The sequence below is a fragment of the Urocitellus parryii genome, chromosome 4 (genome assembly GCF_045843805.1).
Source record: "Urocitellus parryii isolate mUroPar1 chromosome 4, mUroPar1.hap1, whole genome shotgun sequence".
NCBI classification, from domain to species: Eukaryota; Metazoa; Chordata; class Mammalia; order Rodentia; family Sciuridae; genus Urocitellus; species Urocitellus parryii.
This window is the reverse complement of record NC_135534.1, coordinates 174,092,507-174,110,863: the sequence shown is the minus strand read 5'-3', so window position 1 is coordinate 174,110,863 and position 18,357 is coordinate 174,092,507. Positions and strand designations below refer to the sequence as shown.

At 39.8% G+C, this 18,357-nt stretch overlaps 2 protein-coding genes across 7 annotated transcripts in view; one reads left to right on the top strand and one right to left on the bottom strand.

The window, feature by feature from the left end:
- Positions 1-16,274, bottom strand: part of Dnai1 (dynein axonemal intermediate chain 1) — a 62,289-nt gene extending 46,015 nt beyond the window's left edge. Inside the window, exon 1 of the mRNA XM_026387872.2 lies at positions 16,225-16,274. The gene's annotated coding sequence lies outside the window, so the exon portion shown is untranslated. The remainder of the gene's footprint in view (positions 1-16,224) is intronic.
- The window catches only part of Fam219a (family with sequence similarity 219 member A), a 56,607-nt gene continuing 53,919 nt past the window's right edge, over positions 15,670-18,357 (top strand). For 2 of the 6 annotated variants that reach the window (XM_026387875.2, XM_026387874.1), the window contains exon 1: positions 15,670-16,074. In XM_026387875.2, the coding sequence (XP_026243660.1) occupies positions 16,015-16,074 (60 nt within the window). In that variant the 5' untranslated portion in view covers positions 15,670-16,014. The remainder of the gene's footprint in view (positions 16,075-18,357) is intronic. The other 4 variants (XM_026387876.2, XM_077797055.1, XM_026387880.2 and 1 more) reach the window with 4 other exon arrangements.

The following is an 18,357-nucleotide window of genomic DNA, read 5'->3' as shown; positions in this document are numbered from 1 at the left end:
TATCATCACCATCCCCAATTGCACTCACTAGTGACACTAGACACTACTGGACACTAGACAGTCATTATATGCCAATTTCAGTGCCTCCCTGCCAAGTAGGTAAAAATATTCCCCTCTTATTTATTTATTTACTTTGGTGCTGGGCATTGAACCCAAGGGTGCCTAATCATTAAGCCACATCTCCAGCTCTTTTTATTTTGATACAGGGTCTCACTAAGTTGCCTAGGACCTCATTATGTTGCTGAGGCTGGCTTTGAACTTGAAATCCTCCTGCCTCAGCCTCCTGAGTCACTGGGATTATAGGCTTGCATGACCTTGCCGGGCTGGTTTCATTTTAAAGACAAGGCTACTAAAAATTGCTCACACCAAATGATATGATCCATGGAATGCTATTTTGAAAACAAAATTTCTAGTCAATCTAAGAGTTGATTATTACCACTCTCTTGGCATTTACCAGCACTGTTTTGGTTCATGAGTTTTTGGTTCATACTGAACAATAAAAGAGACCTGTTAATCTCTGACTATACATTAGAGATAAATAGGAGATAAAAAAATATTTTTTATTTTTATTTTTGGTACCAGGGATTGAACCCAGGGCTGTTCAACTACTGACTCTTATCCTTAGCCCTTTTATAAAAATATACTTTATTTTATTTTTATGTGGTGCTGAGGATTGAACCCAGTGCCTTACACATGCTAGGCAAGCACTCTACTGCTGAGCTACAACTCCAGCCCTAAAAAAAAAATTCTTGAGCTGTTCCAAACCATGAAGATATGATATTTTAAAACTGAGCATGTAATTATATGGAATCAAGAAGCCCAAGTATGGACTTTGAAGTCAACCATACCTGGGGTTTGAGTGTCCACTGTCCTGCGTGCTAATTGTATGATCCTAGGCTAGGCAAGTTACTTATCTTCTCTGAATATCTTCAAAACAACTCACTGTCAGACAATCACAGGCTTGTCATGAGGATTAAATGAGTTGCACATGAAGTGCATACTATAGTGCCTCGCCAGAATTCATGCCAAATAAATGATGGCTGGCATCATTACATTCCCATTTATAGATCCTGCTCTGCCCTCAGCTACACAGGATCTGTGTGGCCCTTTGCCTACTAAGAAGCACCCACCCTAGGAATGACTAAAGTCTTCAGAAGCTCACATCTCCACCAAATAATTCAATGCTGAAACAGGATTGTTCCTGGAAAGAGGGGCTCTTCGAAGCATGCAAACCCACAGACACTGTATCCTCCTTCTTGGGGCCCAGGAGACTTTATCTGCCATTTCAGTTGTCTTGGTCCTTATTTTAAAACTCACTAACAGGTTTCCATTAAGCTAAATTGAAACGAAATACCTCACTAGCTTGCAGTTTCAGTTTCTAAGAGTAGAAGCTCTTGGTCCCAAAGGAATGGTAATTCACCAACAAATCTTCCTCTAGCTACACTGTATGCATTTCAAGTTCCAAAGCCTAGTGCAATGTTTAAAGCACACAGAAAGCACCTCTTTCCATAGTTGAAAGAGGTCTCAAAGTTTTGAAACAGTCATATTACAAGGTAAAAGGCCTCTTCATACACTGTACTAAAACTATAAATTGATGCAAACTTTTTGTAGGATAATTTGGCAATATGTAACAAAATTTGAAATGCATATATCTCTCAATTCAGTAACTCTATTTTCTTGAAAATTTTCTATAGAAATTTTATATTTATATCTTATGTATCTTGCTTGCTGCAAGATTGAATACTTTGAAAACAAAATTTATGTGCAACATCATTTGTAATATGTTTAAGATGGAAAAAATTAAATATTAATCAATAGGGGCCATATTAGATAAATAAAACAAAATCATAGCAACTTAAGGGGATATTAATGTTTTAAAAAGAATAATTATTGTACAATAGGGTGACTACAGTTAATAACAATGTATTATAATCTTGAAAATGGCCAGAAAAATAAGTTTTAAGTGTTCTCACAACAACAAAAAAGAGAAACTGTGAGGTAATGCATGTTAATCAGCTTAATTAGCAATTCCACAATGTGTACATATTTAAAAATATGTTGCACATAATAAATATATAACTTTGTCAATTAAAAATAATTTTAAAACAGTATATTATTTAAAAAATAAAAGAATGAGGTAAAACCTTCATCTATCATTATGTAAAACTCTCCAAAGCACATTTTAAATAAAAAAGCAAGTTACAGGGTTGATGGGGTAGTTCAGTGGTAGAGTGCTTGCCTAGCATGAGTGAAGCCCTGGGTCTAATCCCCAGCACTGTGAAAGAAAAAAAGAAAAAAAAAAAAGCAGCAAGTTACAGGAATAGAGACCCATCTGCCATCTACTTACTTTAAGAACACATGTGTATGTATATTTGCATATACATATAAAATTTCTGGAAAAGAATATAGAACCTGTCGAGGATGGTCTTGTACAGGCAGTATGAGTAGGGAATTGTGGGGGAACAGGACTAAGATTGTTCACCTTATACTTATTGTCTTGGTTTTAATATTTTTAATATGACCATGCATTACTTCGATAATTTAACTGAGAATTTAAAAATTAACTAAGTGCGATAAAAGATGTTCTTCTTTCCTACTAATAAAACATTAGCACAGTGTTCAGGAAGCAGGAAAAGGGAATACAAGCCCAGCCCCAAGCCATCCTGGAATTTCAGGAGGACGGAAGCCAACTCCTTTGGACCCTTCCCAGATAAAGCTGCAGGAGGCAAGGCAGTGTAAGGATTTGAAAGAGGGGGCTCAAGAGTAAGACACAGCTGGATTCCTGGCTCTGCCACAAACTACATATGAGGCCTTGAGCAATGTATTCTCTAATCCTCATCTTTTTATCCATAAAATGGAGAAAAATATTAGTGCCCTTTTCATAGAATTTCTGTGAGAATAAAGTAGAAACAATGCATACAGAGCACAGTACACAGTAAGCCCTCAAGTACCAGTGGCAATGTAGATTTTATGGTCACCATCATTTTATTATTATACCATAGTCTGCCATGCAAGGCAATTGAGTTCCTTTCTGAGAAAATACAAGGAAAAACTGAAAAGTGTTGTCCAGGTTGTTCTTGGTAGACAATAGTAAATTTAGGATACATATTGTAAATCTTAGAACAACTATAGACATATGTGCATAGACACACATATACAAAATTTGAAAAGCACAGCTAAGAAGCAAATACAGAAAATAAAACCCAGTACCCCACACAATTTTTTTTTAGTTGTAGGACACAATATCTTTCTTTATTTATTTTTATGTGGTGCTGAGGATCAAACCCAGTGCCTCACACATGAGAGGCAGGCTCTCTACCACTGAGCTACAGCCCCAGCCTCTCATTACTCAATTCTTAAGTGTAATGGCCCATAAATGTTAATTAGGTCAATTGGTTGATAGTATTGTTCAGATTTTCTGTATCTCTCAATTACTGAGAGAGGTGTGTTAAAATCTCTATCATTATGGATGTTTCTATTTCTCTTAGCAGTTTTTAACCTATGTATCTTGTGAGGATACTGAAGATTGAACTCAGGGGCACTCGACCACTTGAGTTTTTTTGTTGGCAAGTTTTAAATGATGAATTCAATTTCTTTAATAGGTATGAGGTATTTTCCATTTCTTCTATTGGTTAAGGTAAATTGTTTTTCAAGAAAATCATACATTCTACATAAGAGGAGGAATTTAATGACTTAAGATTGTTGATAGTATCCCTCTATTATCCTTTTTAATGCCTGTAGGATCTGTAGTGATATGTCATTGTTCATTCCTGATATGGGCTCTTACATTTTCTTTTTTTATGCAACCTAGCCTTGCTAAGTTTTATCAATTTCATTATTCTTTTCAAAGAAATAGCCTCTGGCTTTGTTAATTTTCTCCATTATTTTTCTCAAAAACAATAAAATAAATTGAATGAATTAATGAAATAAGTGGAATCAATGAATAAATCTTGCTTCTACACTTTAGGTTTAATTTTCTTATCTTTTCTATGCTAAGGTGGAAACTTTAAACATTGATCTTAAACTTTTCTTCTTTTCTAAGATAGCATCTCTATTAAGCACCACTTTAGCAGCATTCCCACAATTTTTTTATAGATTTTCATTACCATTCAATTAAAATATTCTCTAATTTCTCTTGTGATTTGATTCATAGGTAATTTAGAAGTATGTTCTTCAATTTCTAAATACTTAGAGATTTTTAAGAGATTGTTTAATTCAATTTTGTTCAAGCTATTTCTAGTATGTTGAAATTCGTTTTTTTTTAAGGGTGGATGTTGAATATGGATTGAATTAAATCTGTAAGAGCTGAATCTTTTGAAATACATTGATACTTATTTTATAACCCAAGATATGGTTGATTTTTGTGAATGTTCTGCAGTTCTTGGGTATAATTTTCATTATTCAATTCATTTAAAAAAATTTTAGTTGTAGATGGACACAATATCTTTATTATTTATTTTTATGTGGTGCTGAGGATCAAACCCAGTGCTTCACACATATGAGGCAGGCACTCTACCACTGAGCTACAGCCCCAGCCTCTCATTATTCAATTCTTAAGTGTAATGGTCCATAAATGTTAATTAGGTCAATTGGTTGATAGTGTTGTTCAGATTTTCTGTATCTCTCAATTACTGAGAGAGGTGTGTTAAAATATCTATCATTATGGATATTTCTATTTCTCCTGGCAGTTTTTAACCTATATATCTGTTGGGCGGGGGTATACTAAGGATTGAACTCAGGTGCACTAGACCACTGAGCCACATCCCCAGCCCTATTTTATATTTTATTTAGAGACAGGGTCTCACTGAGTTGCTTAGCTCCTCACTTTTAATGAGGCTGGCTTTGAACTCTTGATCCTCCTGCCTCAGTCTCCCGAGCCACTGGGATTACAGGTGCCCAATTTAAACTATATATCTTGACATCCTATTCATAAGTGTATATACTTTGTGATTTTTCTTTTTCTCTTGAGTTGACCTTTTATCATTATAAAATGTTCCTTTTTATTTCCAGGAATACTACTTTGTCTGATAATGATAATCACTTAACACTTGCCCTTTGCATGGTGTATTTTTTCTATTAGTTCATATTTCTTTCTATGTCTTTACATTTAAACTATATCTTTTGTAGACAACACGTGGTTGGATTTTACTATTTTATTCTTAAGCTGATAAAGGGACCATATGGCCCAAGCACAGTCTCTTGGGTGAAAGTATAGGTATGGTCATAGTTACCTTGTGGCTCTTCCCCCCACCCCCCGCCATCTGATCCTGTTCATCTTCTGCATAATTTTGTATTAACTGAAATTTTTTAGTATACCATTTTATTTTCTGTATTGGCTTTTTAGCTGTGTTTTTTTTTGTTTGTTTGTTTTTGTGTATGTGTGTCTGTGCATATATGTGTATGATTATTCTAAGATTTATAACATGTATCTTAAATTTACTGTTTACCAAGAACAAATATTGTACCACTTTACCCTTCGCAATATAATAAATTTACATCATAATTCTATTTACCACCACTATTTCATCCTTTGCCCTATTGTTGTTACATATTTATTTCTACATACATCTAGCAATGATATTGTTTTTGCATTGAACAGTCATATATCTTTTTAAGAAAAATAGAAGACAAAAGCTAGTCTTTTTCTTTACCCAAAATTTATGGTGATGACAAATTCTCCTCGCTTTGGTATATCTGAAAATGTATTTATTTCATTATTCTGTTGTCCCATAGCATTCTGGGTTGACAACAACTTCTTTTGGTGCTTTAAATATATATAATTTCATCATCTTCTGGCGTCCATTGTTTATGATAAGTCAGCCATAATTTGTATCATTGGTTCCTGTATGAAATGTGTCATTTTTCTCTGGCTACTTCCAAACTTTTAGTTTTATCTTGTTTTGTAATAGTTTGTAAGAAACCTAGACATGGGCTGGGGATGTGGCTCAAGCGGTAGCGCGCTCGCCTGGCATGCGTGCGGCCCGGGTTCGATCCTCAGCACCACATACAAACAAAGATATTGTGTCCGCCAAAAACTAAAAAATAAATATTAAAAAAAATTCTCTGTCTCTCTCACTGTCTCTTTAAAAAAAAAAAAGAAACCTAGACATGGTTTTATTCATAATTATCCTGCTTGTTGCTCACGGAGCTTCTGAAAATCCTATACATTTTCCTCAAAATTTGAAATTTTTTTGATCACTGTTTCTTCAAATATTTTTTCCTCCTTCTCTTCTCTTTTTCCTTCTGGTATTCCAACTACATACATCTTCTGAATACATATATAATATTTTCCCACAGGTCACTAACTTTCCTTTTTAAAAGATCTTGTTTCTTGCTAAGCACAGTGGTACACATCTGTAATCCCAGAGACTCAGGAGACTGAGAAAAGAAGATCTCAAGTTGGAGGCCAGCCTGGGAAATTTAGGGAGATACTGTCTTGAAATAAAAAATAAAAAGGACTGGGGATGTGGCTCAGTGGTACAGTGTTCCTGTATTCAATATCCAGTATCATAAACAAAACAAAACAAAACAAACTGTTTCTCTCTGGTCTTCAAATTCAATAATTCCATGGACCCATTTTCATATTCAGCTGTTAGGCCCATCCAATAAATTCTTCATTTCTAATGATTCTTCTATCATTTCTTTTTTTAATACTTCTTAAAAAGCATTTTTTAGTTGTTAGTTGGACACAATTTCTTTATTTTAGTGTGGTGCTGAGGAGCGAACCCAGCGCCTTGCATGTGCTAGGCGAGTGCTCTACCACTGAGCCATAACCCCAGCCCCTCATTTCTATATTTTTATCTACCCATTAAGACAATATTTTTCTTTGAATCTATAAATGTTTTTATTTATTTAATTTATTTATTGGAGGGGGAGTAATAGGAATTGAACCCAAAGGCACTTTACCAGTGAGCTATATCCCCAGCCTTTTTTTTTTTTTTTTAAAGACAGAGTGTCACTAAATTGCTTAGGACTTTGCAAAGTTGCTAAGGCTGGCCTCAAACTTGTGTTCCTCTTGCCTCAGCTTCCCAAGTAGCTAGGATTACAGGCATATGTTATCAATCCCAGCTATAGATATATTTTGATAATTGCTTTAAAGTTTTTGCCTGTTCTTCTCATATCTGGGTTATCCCAATGATATTATCATGCTCTCTTTTGGCTCTGTATCCCTGAGCCATGATCAAGAAATTGTCCCTATACAGAGAGCAAGGATAAATGTGTGACTAGTGTTTTCTTCACATCAGGAATAACTGTCCTATGTCTGTCATCCAATGCCTAAAACCAGTTGTCTCTTATATTGTGTCCACATGTGTAGTTGTTTACAATGGGGGAGCAAATCCATTATTAATTGCTTCATCATGGCCAGAATATAAGTCCTGTATATCGATATCTGTAATAGTTACATATAAAATATGCTACATTTTAAAATTCATTGTAGAAACATGCTATTTTTAAAAAACCTACTGTAAAAGCTTTTGTGAAGGACAGAACTTTTTATAATGTAAATATCAATCCTGAATGAAGGCATTGGACCAGAAGAAATCTGAGGTTCCTCCTTGCACAATTCATGAGAAAGAGATTTACCAGAAACAACACAGAAGTTACTTTAGAATAAAGCAGATTATATTTTGTACTGGAAGTCAAGGAAAGAGGGTACCTCTTTCTAAGGAAAAATGCCCTGCACACAGCTTTTGACTGCTTGAGAGCCTTAGAATCTTATCCTTTGTTGCCACACCCTAGCATGAACAGATGAGCTCAGGTCAGTCAGATCCCCTTCCTAAATGTCTGAACCAGGATTACAGACAGAACTGGCAATATGACAGAGATACTGATAGAAATGCTTGTGAGATACGAGAGTCTATGATGAGCTGAAAACCAGTAAGTTATGAGGGAACAGAGACCATGGGAAAGTGGGCTGGTTGGGAAATGAGAATAAGAAATGGAACAGTTGCTAAAAGAAGTAAAGCAGCTATGAGATAGATGTCATTGGTCCCTACATCTGTCCCCCCAGTTCTATACTACTACATATTCACAACACCCATATACAAACCCCCATATAAACATCTCCCCACTTCTCCAACAATCCTTTATTTGAGGTAATTTGAGTTAGCCCCTGTTCTTTACAATTTAAAGAGCGTATCTGAAATATAGCTGATCCCTGACTTTTGATGTTTCAACTTACATATTTTCCAACTTTATAGTATTGTGGATGTGATATGCATTTAGTCAAAAATCATACTTTAAATTTTAATCTTTTCCTGGACTATCAACATGTAGTATTGAAATATTGGGTATGCAGTATTGAAATGCTCTTGAAATACTGGGTAGCAGCAGCCAGCCACAGCTCCCAGTCAGTCTTGCTTTCCCAAGGGTAAACAACTGTTACTCTACAGTATACTGGTACTAAGCTATGATGCTTGGTAGATTAGGTGCATTAAATGAATTTTTTACTTATAATATTTTCAATTTATGATGGATTTATCTGGATGTAAGCCTATCATAAGTTGAATATCTGAGCTTTAGAATTTGTCAGGTCCAGAAAGAATGTGAAGAGTAAAAGACTTAGGCATTCTGGGTAGAGGGAACAAAATCATTAACAAAGGCACAGAAGCATAGAACAGGTGTCTAACCCAAGATCAATGGATTATTTTATTCATCTATCCTCCAATTTATTCCCAAACAAAATTTGAGGCTGAATACCTGACACATTGAAATAAGTAAACAAGAAAATGGATGTGAGGTAGAAATAATAAAAGTAGGAAATAATCTTAACAACAGGGTGGGTTCCCTATATAATAAATAAACAGGATTAATCTGTTTTTACTAGGATGAAAAAGGCACGAACTGCTTCTTTGAAGGCCCAGAAAGAAAAATTAGTGTTCAGAGTATTGCAGTACATACCTTTCCATCATTCATTTAGTCACTCATCAGCTAATTCACTAGTCATTAATCATTCATCCAGTATTTATTAAGCAGGTCTTAGAATGACAGTTAAAGAAGAAGCAAGGCTGAGCTGGTCCCCTCTCCCCAGATTCTCAAATCTAGGAGGTAAGATCAATGGAGGACATAAACTCATCATATAAACTAGAATCCAGTGACTCCAAAGTGTTGTGACACTCAAAGCAGTGAAAATAAAGTTTGATCAACAGCTGTGTCCTTTGTTTGCTTCTTCCATACAAGTCTGTTAGTACTCAGTAACTGGGAAGACTGAACATGCCATACAAATTCCTAACTGGCAGAAAACAATTTCATGTGGCTTGCTCACAGCTGGAGCCAGAGAAGCAACATTACTCTTTAGCATCAGCCTGCAGGCTGCAAAGCACAAGAGCCTTCTGCCATTATTATTCGAGTACCTGGCATGTACCAAGTACTAACAATGTGCTAGGCTCCACTGTGCATGGGGGAGTAGACCAAGTTCTGGTCTCAAATGCTCACAGCTGTTTTGTAATCTGATAATTGTGCATGACAAACCTCAGACCATAACTCTGAAAATAGCATGACTGTAATCATAACAAAATGGAACAGCCATTGGCAAAATTTGTTTTCTAGTTATCACTTCCAGAAGGAATTCCATAATACTACTAGGGGAAGAGAAAACTCTCTCAACTTCCTGCAACTAAACTTCAAAATTATCATCATGTGCATCCATTCTTTTTCTTCTTCTGTTTCAAAGTGTTCCTCCTATCCACAATTTATTCATTCCCACCTCCTCAGAGAATTGGTTCTAGTCAGTTTTTAATCTTTCTCCTTTATCTTCAACTTCTTTCTCTACCCAGACCCTTCTCCCACAGCATTTAATAAATTCAAGTCTTGCTTTCATCTTAAAAAAAAAAAAACCCATATGGTCTGCACTGCCATCTTAGTTCAATTCAGTCTAGCTTTACCACTGAAGTTGTTTCTTCCAAAGTTCCTGATGACTCCTAATTATTACATCTAGTGGCCATGTCCCAGTGCTTATCATCATTGACACCTTAGTAGCATGTGAAACAACTGACCACTCACTCTTCCTTTGGCATCTGGGAAAGCCAAATTCTTCCTGTTGTCTTCTTATTTTCCCTCTTGCATCTTCTTATTCTCTATTTTGGACTCTTTTTCCATTGTCCAAACCTTAAATGTTTTTATTCTTCTCAGAAGTAGTCTTCCCTGATTTTCCACGAATCAGTGTTAGGATACCCCATCCATGCTTCCACAGCAGCGCCCTATGCTACTTCCTCCACCACCTTTCATCATTGTTCAACAACCAATCATTCGCTGAGAATTTCTTATGTGATAGCTGCTATATTAGGAGCTGAGAATACAAATCTAAGCAAAAACATTCACAAGACTTGCTCTTATGGAGCTCATAAGGTAATGAAAGAGATATACAATAATCAAATAATTACACAAATAACTAAATAATTACAAACCATAATGCATTATATGAAAAAAAGAAACATAAAGCAGTGAGATTATGTAACAGAGGAACCTCAACCCTACCTTCAATAACAAGGCAGATGACATGGGAACCAGTTGTGGTGATTGATGTCAGGACTAAAATTTATGAGTGAGTACATTTGTGAGGGAGGGTATGAAGAGTGTTCTAGAAAAAGTGAACAGCACATAGACATGAAGTACGGTAATAATGGGGGAAGGATAGTACAAATTAAAGTTCAGAGATAAGCACAAAAGCCTTCTGCCATTATTATTCAAGTACCTGGCATGTACCAGGTACTAAAAATATGCATAGAATAGATCATGCAGGCTTCAGCCCATGAAGGTCCCTGCAGGGTTTTTGAAATATCTAGATCCTATCCTAAGAGATATTAGAAGTCATGGAAGGATTCTGAATGGGGGATAGCATAATCCGACTGGCAATTTGAAAAGATCATTCTTTTTTAAATATTTATTTAATTTTTTAGTTGTAGTTGGACACAAAGGTATTGTACCTTTATTTTTTATTTATTTTTATGAGGATCGAACCTAGGGCCTCACAAGTGTTAGGCAAGCGCTCTAACACTGAGCCATAACCCCAGCCCCCAAATCATTCTTTTTTAAAAATATTTTTTATAGATGGACACAATCTCTTTTATTTATTTATTTATTTATTTATTTATTTATTTTTTATGTGGTGCACTCTACTGCTGAGTTACAACCCCAGCCCTGAAAAGATCATTCTTGATGCAGTGTAGAGGACAGATTGGAAAAGTCATGAGTGGCTGAGGAAAAGACCATTTCCAAGGTTTTTATAGTTTTTAAGTGAGAGAGGATTATAGGTTGAGTCAGGGAAGTAGCAGTGATTTAATTTGAGAGATATTTAAGAGGTAAAGGGGAGAAAGATCCTACTTAGGACTTGAGAAAGATACGTGTTAGGTTGACAATGAGGTGAAGAATCATAGAGATCTTACTTTGGACATAAAGAACCACATCAACTTCCCCTAGATTCTGTTCATTTCCTATCCTTCCTTCTATGGATTCTAGGCCCCATTACCAGACTCAAAATTTCTGAATTATCCAAGATTCTCTTTTAGCCTTGTACCCAATCCTGCCCCTTACCCCATCCTAGTAACCCTTCATCTAGATGGATATTTCTAAAAGTTGTGTCCAAAAAGAGCCTCTAGGGAGTCCACAAAATGATCTAAAATGCAAGTTTTTCTTTTTTTTATAGGCAAATAATACAAAATTCCAGACTTTTATTTTTTTATGGTAACCAACTGAGTTATAAAGGGGTACTAAAATTTGTTAGTCATAAACTAAAATTAGCTTTAACTGGAGTTCACAGAAGACTCTAATTTGGTTTTCTACTAAGAAGTCAGGCTGCCAGGCAATGTTTGGCAATGCTGCAAAGCTCCTCTTGCACATGTACACATGCAGCCAGTTGGCATTCTCGCAATTTTCAGGAAGGACACTTTGTTATTGGGGCATTACCAGTGATGTTTTGAGCTGGTCATGGTTTATGGTGCCTGACATTCATGCATTTTAATTCCAAATTATGATTCATGGAGCTCCATCATGACCAATTTAATATGCCATGGATTATTTGATTAACTCTGTGGAGTAGAGGGATGTACCTCTCTGACCTTATCTTCTGCCATGTTCCCCCTCCCTTCCCTGATGATCCAGAGCATGTGTAGTAGGCTTCCACCTCAGGAACTTTACACTTCCTATGCCATCTGTCTGGAATGCACCCCACCCACATCCTGATATCACATACCTAACTCTTTTGTTTCCTTCAGGTCTATGCTCAAATATCATATCTGTGAAGACTTCTTTGACAACCCTATTTAAATTATTCTCATTCCCTGAACTTCCTATTATACTTCCCTGGTTTATTTTTCTCCTTGGCACTTAACACCATTTGATATACTATTGTATTATTTATTTACCAACAATTTACTTCCAATTAAAAGATAAGCTCCATGATAGCAAGGATTTTTTTTTCAGTCCTGGGAATTAAACCTAGGTCCTCATGCATGCTAAGCAAGCGCTCTACCATTGAGTTATATCCCCAGCTCTTTGCTATTTTTCATTTTGAGATACAATCTTGCTAAATTGTGCAAGCTGGCCTCAAACTTGTGATCCTCCTGTCTCAGTCTCCTGAGAGCTGGGATTATGGGTATGCACCACCATGTCCCACAAGCAGAGAATTTTATTTGTTTTGTTTCTTACCATGTCACCCATACCTAAAACAGTATCTGGCACAGATACTGTTAATAATCTATAAATTATTAAAGGAAATGAATATTTACATCATGAATATTTTTTAACCTCTTAGTCTCCAATGCCCAGCTCTTAAGCCAGGGATACATGAAATTTAAATTTGAATCATTTGTAGATCTACTACAAAGGCAATACAAATATAAACCCTGAAAAATATGCTTATACAGTGTGTTTCCTTGTTATCACTTCCTACTAGTTTCTCCCTTATTATTATCCCCCATCCCAGGCTCATTCACTCCTATCCTTCAAAAATACCCCAAATGAAAATTTCCAAAAAACAGATCATGCATTCAGAATTCAAGTTAAATTAATTTCCCCAGAATTTAATATATTCCATGCATTGTGCTAGGTACAGGGGAATCAACAATGAACAAGAAGATACACGTGATATTTGCCAAGACAGATAGGTGCCATGACACCCTAACCTGTCTCCAGAAAAAAGAATCAATCTCTTGGAGGAGAATTTGAGGGCCAAGCGAGACCTGAAGGATGAACAGGAGATGAAGGGAAGATTTGGGACAAGATGGGGTGACAGAAAAGATTATAGCAGGCAGGCAGTAGAAACAGCAGTTTTAAATGACAGGAAAAGAGAGTATAGATATTACTTTGAAGGCAGTAAGGGCAGTTCAGTATCTGGGTTGTGGAATTTTTACAGAGTAATGGTAAGGTCTGAAGTAGGATGAGTAGTAGACACATTATTTTTTTTTCTTTAAATGTGGTGCTGAGGATTGAACCTAGCACCTTATGCATGCTAGGTGAGCACTCTACCACTGAGCCACAACTCCAGCCCCATAAGGTTTCTCTTTTTATCTGCTATCACTTCTCTCTGCTCTCAATGTAACTAGTCTCTAATGTCTCCTCTAATGGGCTGGAGAAACCTGTCCCCAAGCTTGTTCAAACTGCAAGCTGCAAGGAAAAATTAATCTATGGTGACAAAAAGCCAATCAATGGCTATCTGGATAAAGAGGTTAAAGAGAACTAACTGTGATGAAGTACAAGGAACTTCTAGGAATAGAGGAAATATTCTCCATCTTGACTGGTAATTAATACATTATAACTTTGTCAAAACTTGAAACATGTCAAACTAACATGGTTCATTTTATTGTATGTAACCAGAACTCAATAATGTCAAGTTAAAAACAAACTACCTATAAATGAGGGATCATATGGCCCAAGCACAGTACATGGGCTTCAAAGCACAGCTCAACTTCAACATAAAACTAGGGCACAGCCCAACAGGAATAGTTACCTTCCATAGCTACAGAGATCTAAGAAAGATAGCTCATCTGCCACAGAAGGCCATGTAAAAGCAGAGGAGTTGGGCTGGGATTGTGGCTCAGTGGCAGAGCACTTGCCTTGCATATATGAGGCACTGGGTTTGATCCTCAGCACCACATAAAAATAAATAAATAAAGGTATTGTATCCATCTAAAACTAAAAAATATATATTTTAAAAAACAGCAGAGGAGTCAACATTATATACAAGCAGCCATATCAAAATATATAAAATCATAAATAGCATGGACACACACAGATTTACTCTTCAAACCTCAATATACCTGGGCTTCAGAGTAGTAAATTTAGAATAAATTAATAGAAGTTCTGCTTTATAGAGCTGGAACTGCATGTTAGCCTCAGAGTGGTAAATCCTAAAGGATTTAGAAAAGTAATTTCTTAAGGACTGAATGAATTTTTTTTATACCTCAGAGGGTTCTTGGAGAAGCCAGAATTACTTATCTTCTGTGGTAATGCTGGGAAAAAAGGAAAGAATCCTCTGCTCAGGCTAAGGGGAGAGGTGACTCAATTTTCCTGTGAGAAGAGATGACATCTGGCCAAATGGGAACAAGGACATAATGCCTACATGGGTTGAATGAGTTACTGGAGCGGACCAGACTCATAGGGAAGAAAGACATGTGCAAAGGGTGGTGTGGGAGCAGGGATGGGAAAAGGGCCTCCTCTTTCTCTCTGTTTGACCTCTCCCTCCTCAGAAGTCTTTTAGCACAGAAAATCTAAGCCAAACTCCTTTGTATAATATTCTGAGTCTCTTGTTCCAAGTCTCTTTCATCCCCTCTGTGGGCTCCCTCATAGCAAGGTCTGTGTCCCCACCTATCCCAGTGCTGGGAACTCAGCAGAGTTGGCCAAATAATTCTTTTGGGACAAAAGTGTGGGGCGATGAGGAAGGGATTGGTGGAAGTGGAGGTAAGAGTGCCAAGTAGGACAGACTGGTCAAGATGAGTATGTGCAATGAGTGGGGTGAGATCAGAATGGTGAGGGAGACAGGTAAAAAAGAGGTAAAAAACAGCTTTTGAGGGGGGTGGTTAGGAAAGGAGAACAGGATTAGTGAGAGAGAACAGGACAAAGTCAGAGGTCTTTTGAGAGTACAGGCCAGGAGTCACCAGCGAGAAAAGGTTAAGGGTCAACAGATGAAAGAAGATTAAGGATCGGTGGAAGAGGTAGCATCAGGTCACTGACGGCAAAGGTCAGAGGCCATCAGGAGAGAGCAGGTCATGATATGCATTACCGATTTACGAGGCTGTTTCGGGGGCATCTCCGCAGAAGTAAGAAGCACCTCAACCCCTGGAAAGTCTAGTAAATGCTTTCTTGCCTAAGAACAGAAAATTTGTCCTTCTCCTTGACCACACACAGGAAATCCTAACTTTCTTCCACTTCAATTCCTAGTTGCAGGGTTTCTTTGGGGACAGCTGGCGTCGTGGGTACCCGCGTCCTTGTAGGATAAAATAGGCTCCTCCCTGACGCGGTTACCCAGCAACCGACTGGCAGCTAAGGCGCAGGCGCCTCTGGCGCCCCCTCCCGGTACGGAGAGAAGGCGGGGCCGGGCAAACGGGGATCCTCCGGCTCCACTAAGCTCCGCCCTCTCAGGAATAATACTTAGGGAGGCCGGGCGCATTCGGAACTCCCGCATGTGGGAGGGCTAGGGCGCCCAGACACCGCCTCCTCATGAATAATGTAGGATCCGGGCGGTGTCCCGGACCCGGAAGTGGAGTTGCCGAGTCACCGCAGTGGCTGAGCTGCTGACAGGAGGCGGCGGCGGAGGAGGAGGAGAGGCCAGACTTGCGGCTCGGTAGGGCCACAGCCGCGGTAGCGCCAGGCAAGCCCACGGAGCCACGCCGGCCTCAGCCCGCCCACGAACCTCTCGCTCACTGTCCACCCTTCTATCCACCTGGCCGCCTGCCCGCCCGACTCATCCGGGGCGGCCTAGTCTGCACCACCCGCCGGGCTCCTGGGGCCGCCGCCCCGCGCGGTCCCGTCGGCATCCCTGGCCGCGCCCGGCCCCTGGCCAGCTCTCCCGCCGGCACCATGATGGAGGAGATCGACCGGTTCCAGGTGCCCACCGCGCACTCGGAGATGCAACCGCTGGTGAGGGGGCGGGCAGCGAGCAGACCAGGGCCGGGAGGAGGTGCCACCTGAGGGGGTGGGAGGGAATCAGTCCGTGGGGATTGTTCTGAGGGGAGTCATTAAATAGGGCAAAGGGCCCTGAAAACGCATTGCCGCTGAAGGGAGACTTACCGGACAAGAAAACGGAAGAATAGCAGGGTGTGGGAGCGAAGGGACCTGTACTGGTGGAGGGCAACCTCGGCGGAGGCGGAACGCCGTCGGATGGAACAGAGCAGGGCACAATGGTGCACACCGCTATTGGAGGCCCCCATAGAGGAAGATAGCAAGGGAACTGTCATGGAGCACCGCGGGCGCTAGGCCCAGGGGGCTGAGATTGAAGGTGGATAGGCCCTTAGCCCTAGAGGCCTGTGATGCTCAGGGAGGGGGAGGGAGCCATCAAGCTAAGAGAGACTGGGACTAGGCTTTTAGAAGAGGAGGGGCCTGCCCGCCAGTCCGCTGAATGAGGTTAGGAACGCTGGGCCACGGTCTGGGACCGGTGGGGGCAGGGAGTCCGTGCAGGACCTGGGAAATCAGTTCTTTTCCTGAGAAGAGCGCAGGCAGGCCAGGCTGGGGGATCGGAACCAGGAAGGAGAGTGTGCGGCGGCGAGATCGAGATCAAGGGTACTGAAGATAGCGCTCTGGTACCGATGGGAGAGAAGGTGGGGCTGCGCTGAAGCGGTTTGTGCCCACTGGTTTGCAAGAGCCCCAGTCATCCTAGGCCTACGTGCTTGGAGTCTTTGCTGGGAGCGGATCCTGCCGCCGGTTCTCGGTCCCGGAGTCAGAGAGGAATGATGTCATCGCTGCCGGCGCCGACGGGATTGAAGGGGCGGGTGACGCGGGTTTACGAAGGCCAGGCCTAAAGGAGACCATGCCTGATGGCCATTGCCCTGGAATCTAGCGGACTGACCTCTCTGTCCGGCTACTGAATAGCAAGCGCAGAGGCCTAGTCAGCTGGTCTAGAGAGACGGGAAGGGAGAGAGCTCTTAGGCCTTGTTGGTTTTCTCCCCCTTGGAGCCCAAGCCATCATGAGATGGAAGAGGCAGGGCAAGCCAGAAACCTGAAGATGCGGGTGCCCTATTCTTTGCTCTCTGCTGGAGCTGAGCTGAGCTCTCCAAGTCCTGAAGCTCTGGGCCTCCCTAAGCCTCCTCCTCTGGTGGCTAGGAACAGGTTCTGCCCTTGAGCAGGCAGTCCTCTGGCTGATGAATGTATTTTATGGCTTCCTAGGCAAGTAACCTGCCCATTATCAATAGACAAGGTGGGCCTTGGCAGGGACCCATGACCACCTTTGTGCCATGCCTTTTTGGGGAATGGTAGAGAGAATTATTAGTGGCCACCCAATGACTGGATGTGAATGAAAATAAGTGACTTTTCCCCCCTTTTGTGATGACTTGGTTCTAGATGCCAAAACAGAGAAGCTTTATAGAAGTGTACAATTTTAAACTAAGGAAAGTAAAGAGATGGTGCAGGACATTTTCGTAGCCTGATGCCACTAGTGAATTATGTTGGAGCCAGAAAAGGAGGGAGTTTGTATCATGAACTTGAAGAACTTTGGATTGGTTTAGGAAATTTTTCCTTGATGGGTTCTCTATCCAACCATTCTTGCTTGTCAGACTAGATTACCCTTCCACTTCTAAGCTTTTAACCAAGAAACAAAAGGGAGGGAGAATGAAAGCAGGAGGTTCAAGTAAATCAGGAGAAGAAAGCAATGAGTTGGTTCTTGTCTTCCATTTGGGGTTCCTGAGAAGGAAGATAGTAACTGTACAAGGAAGGAGAAGAAGGAATAAGGCCACCAGAATCTCTCAGTTGTCCTTTGTGCCTCTGTTATTGACTGAGATTTGTTGCTGTTTGTTTGTTTGTTTTTAGGTACTATGGATCAAACCCAGGGGTGCTTTACCACAGAGTTACATCCCCAGTCCTTTTTTTTTTTTTTTTTTTTTTTTTTAAAGACAGGGTCTCACTGTGTTGCTGAGGCTGTCCTCAAACTTGTGTTCCTCCTGCCTCAGCCTCCTGAGTCTCTGGGATCATAGGTGTGTGCCACTCTGCCTAGTGCCTGAAGTTCTTTTTTTTTTTTAAAGAGAGAGAGAGAGAGAGAATTTTTTTTTAATATTTATTTTTTAGTTTTTTCGGTGGACACAACATCTTTGTTTGTATGTGGTACTGAGGATCGAACCCAGGCCACACACATGCCAGGCAAGCGCGCTACCACCTGAGCCACATCCCCAGCCCCCCTGAAGTTCTTAATAGTAAGCTACTTCTGCTGTGTGA